Source organism: Nematolebias whitei, chromosome 3 (genome assembly GCF_014905685.2).
Source record: "Nematolebias whitei isolate Nwh7 chromosome 3, NemWhi1, whole genome shotgun sequence".
Taxonomy (NCBI): domain Eukaryota; kingdom Metazoa; phylum Chordata; class Actinopteri; order Cyprinodontiformes; family Rivulidae; genus Nematolebias; species Nematolebias whitei.
In genome coordinates, this window is record NC_056500.1 from 5,441,332 (window position 1) to 5,451,627 (window position 10,296).

The 10,296-nt window shown below is 43.3% G+C and overlaps 2 protein-coding genes across 2 annotated transcripts in view; one reads left to right on the forward strand and one right to left on the reverse strand.

Moving 5' to 3' along the window:
* gmds (GDP-mannose 4,6-dehydratase) overlaps nt 1–10,296 on the reverse strand; it is a 320,644-nt gene that overhangs the window by 40,122 nt on the left and 270,226 nt on the right. The window lies entirely within an intron of this gene.
* On the forward strand, nt 3,467–5,921 carry LOC119430494 (forkhead box protein F2-like). Its single transcript, XM_037697908.1, has 2 exons — nt 3,467–4,511; nt 5,740–5,921. The coding sequence occupies exons 1-2, from the start codon at nt 3,539–3,541 to the stop codon at nt 5,919–5,921; spliced, it is 1,155 nt and encodes a 384-aa protein (XP_037553836.1). The 5' UTR covers nt 3,467–3,538.

Consider the following 10,296-nt stretch of genomic DNA (forward strand, 5'->3'; position numbering starts at 1 on the left):
ATGTATATAGCTCCATTATGTAAAGAAACTTGCAGGTAAAAAAAGTTTAAAGTTCTGTTTCCAGAGCAGCCAGGACCTGCAACAAACCTTACACAATAAAAAAAAATATATTTTTCATTCTAAAAGGTAAATAACGGAACCATTTTCAGGCTTGCCTGAATAATTTTTATAGTTAATTGATTAATTTAGGTGCAATCAAATATCATCTGATGCAAGTTGCGTTTTGATAATAAAATAGTTTGCCTATTAAAAAAAAAACAAAAAAAAAAACCCTTTTAATTAGCTCCACAAAAGCGACTCATTAAACGCGCAGAAAATGGCGCATGCGCACAGTAGTGCAGTTTATGTGTCCGGGTCCGGACGGGTTCTGTTGCTCTCCGCGGTCCTGAAACAGACCCCAGACCCAGCAGCTGTCTGCTAAACCCCCTAAAACCCAACAAAATGATATTCCACATGTTTTATTTTTTAGTTATTCAGCATAAAATTAGTTTGAACACCGTCATGACCTACAGTAAATCTTTTATTCTTCTGTTTTCTTTTTCTTGAACTTGTTTTTACATTCTAAAAATTACAATTAATTATAAGTTGGCGCCAATAAACCATTTTATAAACTGATAACTTGGTTCAGATTGTTGTATAAAATATATAATGCAGCATATTTTCTGTAATTAATTGCTGAAAATTTTACATTTTTGTTTAAATATATAAATTATTAAAAAGAGCTAAAATACACAAAAAAAAAGTTATTTTTGGTGCAAAACCGAACAACATAAAACCTTTTTACCATTTATATTAATATTAAAGGTCCACATATTTGTGTGCATTCAATGTGCTCGTGTTTAATAAAACAGGTTTAGTTCTGCTGGTCCGACCCGCAGAGGTCCAGGTGGACTGGCTGACAGGTGCCAGGTGAGACCTGCTCCTGTTTGAAGGGACGATGCTGCAACCTGCAGGTGAAAGCCGGGAACAGCACACCTGGCTGAGGTGCAGTCACGTGGCTCCAATCAAGGATTTTCCAGCCAAACGCGCGCGCTTCGGTTCCAGCCGCAGCAGGAGGAACTGTGGCTCTGCTCCGAGCTGCAGTGGAATGAAAGTAAACTTCGGGGCAGGCACAATGTTAGGAAGTCCAAACAGTCCGTCACTCCGGTGAACCGGGCCTGACCTCCCAGAGTCCCGCAGAGGCCGCTCCAAGCTCCCGGCACCGCACAGGAAACACGCAGAGCGGCGGGACAAAAGCGCAGCCAGAAGGAAAAGGACATCAGAGACAGAAAGGACTGCAGTCTTAAAACTTCTGATACTTTTAAAACACTGATTTAATCTATTAGGATGCAAGTCAATTTAATTTCTACTGATTGTTCTTTAGATAAAAACAAGAATCAACGTTCATCAGTTTTAAATATATTTTCTATAAAACACGATCAGTTTTTGTTGAAGATCCTTTAATTTACCTGAGCTCTGCATTAAACCAGCAGAACCCCTCAGAGTGTCGAGCTCTCTGCATGTTTCCAAAAGACAAAATTAGACCCCAGATTGAGCTCCGGCGCGTAAATCCGTCCGGATCAGAGCCTTCAAAGAGTCCAGAACAAAGATCTCCTCAGCAGACCGAGGCATCCTGGTCTCAGCGGGGGTCACGAGTTCTGATGTTGCAGGAAGTCGCTGAGGTCCAAGTTGTGTGTGAGAGAGTTAAAGGAAAATTATTTTATCCACCAAGCCTTTGTTGTGTAAAGTAAAGGTTACTGCAGCCTGTTATTGTTTTAGGAAACCTCTAGGTCAAAAGAAATCACAAGACAATCCTAAATGCATCAAATGGGTTTGACAGAGTTTACTGCAGATATGAAATTCTCAAACTCGGGTCGCACTCAATGTAAACAAAGAGAACGTGCTGAAAACCACGTGGAAGCTCGACCCTTTAGGCCTTCTGTGGTCTGAACTGGATTGGAAAAGAAACAAAAGTCCAGAACCACCACCAGCGCAGCATCAAATACTTTAGAAAACATCTGGATAAACTGAACTTATGGTTGTTTTAGGGTATTTTGGCATCTGGTTGCAATTGCTCCATTAATGTAAAGACGCAACAATAAATACGAGAACATTATGAATTTGTATTTGTCTGGTCTTCAAGACTTCACTGTAATTTTAAAAAGGCCTTTTGGAAAGAGGGGGGGACAGAAGAACCTTTAAAATGTGAATTAATTTCTAATTCCCAGTTTGATCAAATCTCTTATTTGAGTTTTTGAACTCGCACGTTTTTAATTCTTCCGGATGTTGATGTTACCTTTATGGGACATATAACTCCATCGTGTTGGACAAATCTGTGTGTGATGGCTCCGTGGGGGAGGAAACTGTCGACGCCCGCTCGCCTAATTTCGCTTTTCTCTCTCTAATGAACGGGGGGGCCCAGGGGACAGGCTCTGGCCCGGGGCGGTAAGCTGACACTGGCGGCGCTGTGTGTGGTATCCAGGGCCGGGCTTGATGGAAAAAGCCTGCTTCCACTCATGTCAAAGTCATTTACTCAAAGAGACCCCCTCCACCCACCCTACCCCACCCCGTCGCTTCCACGCGCACGGTAAGGACCACCGCCTCCTCAGCTCTCACACTCCTCGGCTCCAGAACCGGCGCGACAGTTTGTTTTTGTTATCCTCTGGACCAGATTGGGAGGAAATTATGAGCAGAAATAATACAAATAAGTTGCTTTGGGTGCAGAAAGCACGAGACCCCCAGCGCCGCGGCTCCAAAACTCCTCGAGCTTTTGAGCATTTTGAGCATGCATCAGGATATTCTGTGGCGAGTTTCTTGAAAGTTAATGTTCAGCTGCAGATGAAAATGGCCGCGCTGCTGATTGGAGGAGGAGGTTTGATGGATGGTCGGACTGCGCGCTGTCCGGGGTGGGAGGGGACATGGAGGACGAGAACTGCAGAGGATCAGGGGCTGCTCAGAACTGTAGAAGTGGACCTGGGCCAGATTTGGAGAGAGCGTGGGAGGGGGGTGGAGGCTGAATTCGTCACTGATTTCTGTGAGATTTGCTGGCGCAGAATGCGGAGGGGGGGGGGGGGGGCTCCCGCAGAGGGAGGAAAGATTTATGGAATGATAGGTGGTCGGGGTTTGCTTGTCTGGACTTCTGCGCGCAAAAAGTCCCACTGTTTTTGTGCGTCCTCCATTAAGGCGCTCGATGGCCACCCGGCGCGTCACACAGCGCCACTTAGCGCCGGTGTGACACCCAGTGGAGCCCCCGAGTCAGGCTCCAGCCCCGGACACTCAGTCTCCAGTGGATAACCAGCTCCCCCTCCTCCACCATCACCACTCTCCCTTCCTCTTCCTCCCTCTGTCAGTGCGTACCCGCCGTGCGTCAAAAAGGAGCACCGTGCGTAACCAGATCGTCGTGCGTAACTGGAGACAGATTTCTCTCCATTTCGCGCCGGGATTCAGGGGACCACTTGTGCAGCATCGACGTAGACCACTGGAACTCGTGAACCCCTCCACAGCTCGTGTCCGCTCCCTCCCTCTCCTCGCTCTACGCCAGCTGTACGTCAGAGCTGACATGACGACCGAGACCCCTCAGCAGCAGCTGGACCCTCCGCCTTCTCTGAGATCCAGCCCGGCGTCCGGCGTCCTGCACCCCGCCATGCTCAGCTCGCAGGCCGCCTCAGAAACTTCGTCCTCGGGCGTGAAAGGGAAAAAGGCGAGTTCGGGTTTGAGGCGGCCGGAAAAGCCTCCCTACTCCTACATCGCTCTCATCGTCATGGCGATCCAGAGCTCCCCCACCAAACGGCTGACCCTCAGCGAGATCTACCAGTTCCTGCAGGCTCGCTTCCCGTTCTTCAGGGGTTCATATCAGGGCTGGAAGAACTCGGTCCGGCACAATCTCTCGCTCAACGAGTGCTTCATCAAGCTGCCCAAAGGGCTGGGCAGGCCGGGGAAGGGCCACTACTGGACCATCGACCCGGGCAGTGAGTTCATGTTCGAGGAGGGCTCGTTTCGACGCAGACCCAGAGGCTTCAGAAGAAAATGCCAAGCTCTGAAGCCCATGTACCGGATGATGAACGGCATCGGCTTCGGAACCTCCATCCTCCCGCAGAGCTTTGACTTTCAGCCTCCGTCCAGCCTCGCCTGTCACGGGAACAGCTACAACTTGGACATGATGAGCAACTCCATGGCTGGGGGGTACGAGAGCCTGAGCGGCGGCCACCACGTCCCTCACATGTCCCCGAGCCCCGGCTCCACGTACATGGCGAGCTGCCCCGTCCCCCCGAGCGGAGAGTACGGGCCGGACAGCAGCAGCAGCCCGGTTCCGTCCTCTCCGGCCATGGCCAGCGCGCTGGACGGACACTCCCCGTACGCCAGCACATCGGCGCACTGGGCGTCCTCCGGCGGGCCCCCCTACATCAAACAGCAGCCTCTGGCCTCCAGCAGCGCGGCCTCCTCGGGTTTACACTCCGGGGTGTCTCATTATTCTCTGGAGCAGAGCTACCTCCATCAGAACGGCAGGGACAGCCACTCCAGCGACATCTCAGGTACCAGACCAGTTCAGCACGACCAGAACCATCGAGTTACCTGTATCTGCAGAACCAACATGCATTTGATTTGATTTATTTACATTGTAGTTTACATCTGCAGCAGAAGTCTCTGTGACAATTAAAAAATAAAATCAAACTAGTACGTTTGCACATCAGATCATTTTAGAGTAGCCTACTGTAAAGTTTATTTAATTGTGCAACAAAAACAGATTATTAAAACTCCTTTTAAGATTAAATGTTTATTTTCTCTCACATTACTGCAAGTTAATAATGTTTAAAAACGCACATTTGATCAAATCTTTGCAACGGAAGTATTAAATTATAACCTATGCGCGTGCATTTTTAAAACCATTGCGGCTTTTCGTTGATATTTAATGTTATAATGATAAAAGTAAAAATTACAACAAAAATCAAACAGTTTATTTCTTCAGTCACGGGATGATAATTAATAAAGAAGAGGAAGAAAAAATAAAAACAGTTCAGCCTCATTTGTTGCAGCAGAGCTCAAACTCACGCTGGAGCCCGGGGGGGTCCCAGAGGTTAACCAAACAGGCCGCGCGGGTCGGACCACACCGGCCGCGGTGGGCCCGGAACCTTTACGCAGGGGCCGGTGACAGTCCTGTCAATCACAGGAGTGGCGCGAGGCAGCGAGCCGCACCGTCACATCTGGAGTCACATCTGGAGTCACATCTGGAGTCCTTGTGACCCCGCGTCAGGTTCTCTTAAATCTTTTGATTTCCAGTGCGTTGGATCACCTGCTTCAAACTGGAGCTTCATTTCTGACGCGTTTTAAAAACATTTATTTTTATTTTATTTAGTTTGCTTCTGTAAATAAATCTAAAAAAGTTTTCTAAAGTATGTTTTATATCTGAAAATAACAAATAAATGTATTAAAATCAGGATATTTGCGCAAAGAAAAGTCCTCCGTTTATGAAAGAAGTCAAAATGTATTTAAGATTTATTAACACGTTTGATGGGGCTGCAAAAATACAACAATAAAAATCTAAATTAAAAAATAATCAGATGTTTTTTAACTGTTTGTTTTTTTTACGGCAGATGACGGAGAAATAAATAAATAAATAAATAAATAAATAAAAACAACATAAAATCAGACATTGACCTTCCTGGGGGTCAAACTCGGATGTTTTTTTGTTTTTTTTGTATTTTAAACTGTGTGTGCGTGCACCGCGCGCACTTCTCACACGCACGCTGTTTGTCTCCGCAGTGGGGATCCCGCGCTATCAGAGCCACTCGTCCGTGTGCGACAGGAAGGACTTTGTGTTGAACTTTAACGGCATCTCGTCCTTCCACCCGTCGGCCGGCGGCTCCTACTACCACCCCCACCACCACCACCCGCACCACCACCCGCAGAGCGTGTGTCAGGACATCAAACCGTGCGTCATGTGAGCAATGCGCGCACATCTGCGCAAACAAGCGGACATCTTGTGTTTTTGCTGAAGGATTCCTGGACGGATCTTTTGTCCCACTTTCACGTTTGCCTCTCACGTGCAGCCACATAAATATGTTGTTGTTGATGTTTGTTGGACTCCTGGATGAAGAAAGCCCAGAGGCCTTTTGGTTAAAAAAAAGAAAATAAACTTTCACGAACCTGACAAACTTTCTTCTTCTAAAGAAGTTTCAGTAATGTTTCCTGTTTGCCTTTGTAGCACGTGCAAACATTTATAATCTCTATAACTGAGTTTTATCTTAGTATAAATACACAAAACGCTGCAGACCTGGCACTTATTGTATAATCCAATTCTTATTTTTGTTAAATATATCAATAAAGCTGATATATAGGATAAATTCTGTTTTTGTGAACTTAAACATTTTGTTTCAACAGCGATGGAACAAGAATTTTGCACACACAGAATGTGTTTTTTTTCTGTTCATCTGTGCCATTTGTGTTATATTTCAGCAGAATATTTAAACTGAACTTATTGCAGCATCAATATATATGCACTGTTTATAATATTTACCCTTTTAACCACTTATAATCCACACGCTGCTTTTAATTTTTGAACATTTTTAGTACACAAAGCTGCACTTCTTCCTGCCAGGTTTACTCCTGAAATATATCTGAGGTGTTTTCAAATCTTCCCTGATGCAGGGAGCCGGTTCTCACAAGAATACAATGTTTGAGTGTCATTTGTTGCAGGAAAAAAAAAGGCTCAATTTTGCATTTCCTCTGTTTTTAATGTCTCGCAGAGAAAGCAAACAAGATCCACTTAATTATGCATGTTCTGAAAATTACAGTCTTAATTATTTTGTATTTTGGATCAGAAGGTTTTCTGCAACGTATCAAATGATTTTGCTCCATCAGCTGAGGCCAACCTTTATATTCAAGTAAAAATGGACACAGATTGACTGAAAATGTATTTTAAATTGTGCTTATCTTTTGTTTTTAAGTAAATCAATTTATGTAGCAGATGACAAGTTCTTTGAGTAATTTATTCTAAACCAGAAATTGTGCTTTAAGCTGTTGTTTGGAGTTTTTAAATGACTTTAAATAATTAATAGAAAAAAAAGTTAGTAGAAGCTGAAATGAAAGCGTTTTGGAAAACAACTAAAACAGAAAAAGAGTTCTTGTCCTGCAGGAAACTTTCCACGCAACGGAAATTTTGATTTTTGTTTGCAGATTTTTTTTTTAATATATATTCGAAGCTGCATTTATTTAAAGACATGCAGATTATGAAGAATAACTTGTGGCTTGAAGCTCGGCTGAAAGAGTTTTGCTTTTTCTTTTCAAGTGTTTATGAAAATCTGAACAGAACCTGAGTCTCTGGAGGAGAAAAGTTGTGGGATTTTGGTTGACACAGTCCCAGGTTCTGATCCAAACCCAGCAGCACCTTGTTAAAACAGAACAGTTTAAAAGGTTGCAGGACTTTCAGTCATGTTTCTTATGCGAGAAGGTGGTTTTCCTGTTCCATCACCGTTTATTTGTTGGGTTTAACGTCAACGTTTCTGTAGCCGACACTCGGTTCTGTAGTTCTGACTCCGTGTAACGAACTGTGACTCCTGGTTCTGAGACCTCACAGAGTTTGGACCGATCAGGCTGCAAACCAAGATTGGATGAAGTTTCAGAACCAGTGTGAAGAAAACAGCAGGGGGGGGGGGGTTCTGTTCTTCTGGAGATTTGAACACGTTGGTGTGGATCTGGAGAACATCAGAACCATGCTGCTCATTCAACAGAACTTAAAGACCTTTCAGATTGTTGTAAAAGGGCATCATCACAGACTCACCAACTTTCTGCAGCTCCAGGTTCATTTGCAGGAAAATGTCGCCATCTAGTGGCTGACGTCAGAACATCTCGACCCTTGCAGGTCATGGAGGGGTAAACATGAACTCAGTTTGACATTTACAAACACAGGAAGAAGGTCGCTATAAATAATTAAACATCAGGTTCGTCTCAGCAGGGATCACCTGTTTCTGCCTCCTCTGTTGTCACCAATGTACAGACTTTACTGGAATAAACTTCAACATCGATGCACGTTCTCCGTCTTTCTAAGTGCTTTGAAAAGTTCACTTTAGTCTCTGACTTGTTTGTATGCAGCTTGTGTAAAAGTCCTCATCCAAAATAGTAGGTACGAGCAGTGGCTTCTGGTTATGAGTGGGTTTTCTCTGTTTGTTTTTTTTACCCTACAGCGCAAAAACATGCACGTTAGGTTCACTGACAACTCTAAACTGCGAATGGCTCCAGTGGCTCTGGGATGGACTTTTAAAGCAGGTTATATTCAGAATCACAACATAATTATCCCCAGCTAAAGACTGTGACACAGATTAAGCAAATCCGAGTCTTCGCCTTTTGCTTCAGCTCCTAATTTAACAAGCACAGACCGGAGCAACACTCGCATCATTGCCAACAAAGCCCTGGCGCATCAGTCTATCGCTCTGTCTGACCTTTGCTCCCAAACTCCCAGAAATCTAAACTCCTCAGCTAGAGGCTAAAGCTCCACCTTCATCACTCGAAGGCCACGCCTTCAACACTGAAGTCTGTCTTTTTAAAATCAAACTGCATCCTTTGTACCATTTTTAATCGTTTATCTATCAGAATATCCGGTTCAGATAGGAATAGTGTGCACCACTGTACTTTAATTATTTAACTTTGTTTATAAAAATACACTCTCTCTTCAATCGTAAAAAGAAAGTCTAATATCTACTTCAGCTACAAGCGCTAGTTCCATCTTCGCTCCTTTTAGCTTTTGGTGATAGTCTTGGTGGGTTTAGCTTTTAGTTGTAATTTATCTAACTTTAGCTTCATGTTAGAGTTTTGCCATTTATAGCTTTTAGCTTGTGTTTATCACTTTTTAGCTTCCAGTTTTGCCATTTTTTTAGCTGTGGTTTAGTTAATTACTACTTTTAGCCATATTCTGCTTAATTTAGCTTTTAGCCGATGTACGTAAGTTCTTTATTAACTTCTAGCAGCATTTGTGCTCATTTTAGCTTTGACAAGTAATTTAGCTTGTTTTAGCTTTGAGCTGATACTTTGTTAGTTGTAGTTTAGCTAATTTAATTATATTGTTATTGCAGCATTGCTAGTTTTAGCTTTTAGCCACTGTTTTGTTTAATGTTTTGCTCATTTTACCTTCTGACCCGCTTGTTCTAACAACTGTAAAAATAAAAAATCTAACAAATTTCAGCAGTCGTTGATTTTTTTTAATAAAACTAATGTTTCCAGATGTTTCCACAAAGCAGACACTCAGAGATGTCCAAGCTCAACAGGCGCTCACCTGTGAGGGCAGGTGAGCAGGTTTCCAACCTGCAGGTGCGTGTGCATCACTCATCACCCAGGCTTCAACAGTTTCCTCCACGGGTCCAGTTCTTGGCACCATATCCAGATTCTGGAGCATCAAGGGTTCTGGTTCTGTGTGACTCTTCTGTCCAAACACAGGTCTCACCTTCCGTCCGCTGCTCTGAGCCGCCTCCTGATTGGCTGCACTGAACTCACCAGGTGTTCACCTTTTCAGTGCAGCCAAAGGAGCAAACGTTAAGCTCAATTCAAAATAAAAGCATGCAAAGACATGAAGAAAAAACTTTTTTACTTGTGACAAACAGAGACATGTTTGAAAACGACAAAAGTAAATTTAGTACAAATGTCTTATAGAACAAGTTTACTTCCTCAATTTTTCCTTTATTTTATATAAATTTGAGCTGAATCTTATTTCTCCAATAAATTGAAATCACTTCAACGTCACATTGATGCAGCTTCACCAGCAGAGCTTTGATTAATCTAAATTCACGTGATCATTCATTATCTGTCTCAGCTGGCTGTTGGACTCCTGCAGGCCTTTCAGTAGCATGATGACGTCAAACAGCTAAACTAAAGATGACTGATTCTGGATCAGGTCTAAGGTCCAGTTCGTTCTGACTAATCAGCCCCAAACTGTCAGAGGAAAATGCAGCTGCTTTGACAGTTTGTGCAAAATCTTTAACAGAAGACGCATCACGATTCTCCCGAACAGAATGGTTCACAAATAAACCAGCTAAAAATGTAAAATATTAGAAAAATGTTTGCAAACCGTCCACTAGAGGGCAGCATCGTACAACAAACATTTTCCTGTAATGTCGTGCAGTTTGTGTCAATCTGTATGTGTGTATATATACAAAGTATATATATATGTATATATAATTTTTTAACCATCCATCCATTATCTTTACCTGCTTCATTCTGATGGCTCAATGGAATTTACCTGTCTAAATAAAGGATAGAATAAAGAAAGAATAAATAATAAAATATAGATAGATAGATAGATAGATAGATAGATAGATAGATAGATAGATA

Bases quoted from the DNA above. Each gene is read 5' to 3' on its own strand.
- LOC119430494 (XM_037697908.1), top strand. From the start codon at position 3,539: ATGACGACCGAGACCCCTCAGCAGCAGCTGGACCCTCCGCCTTCTCTG. The intron at 4,512-5,739 runs GTACCAGACCAG...TTGTCTCCGCAG, and splicing joins CCACTCCAGCGACATCTCAG to TGGGGATCCCGCGCTATCAG.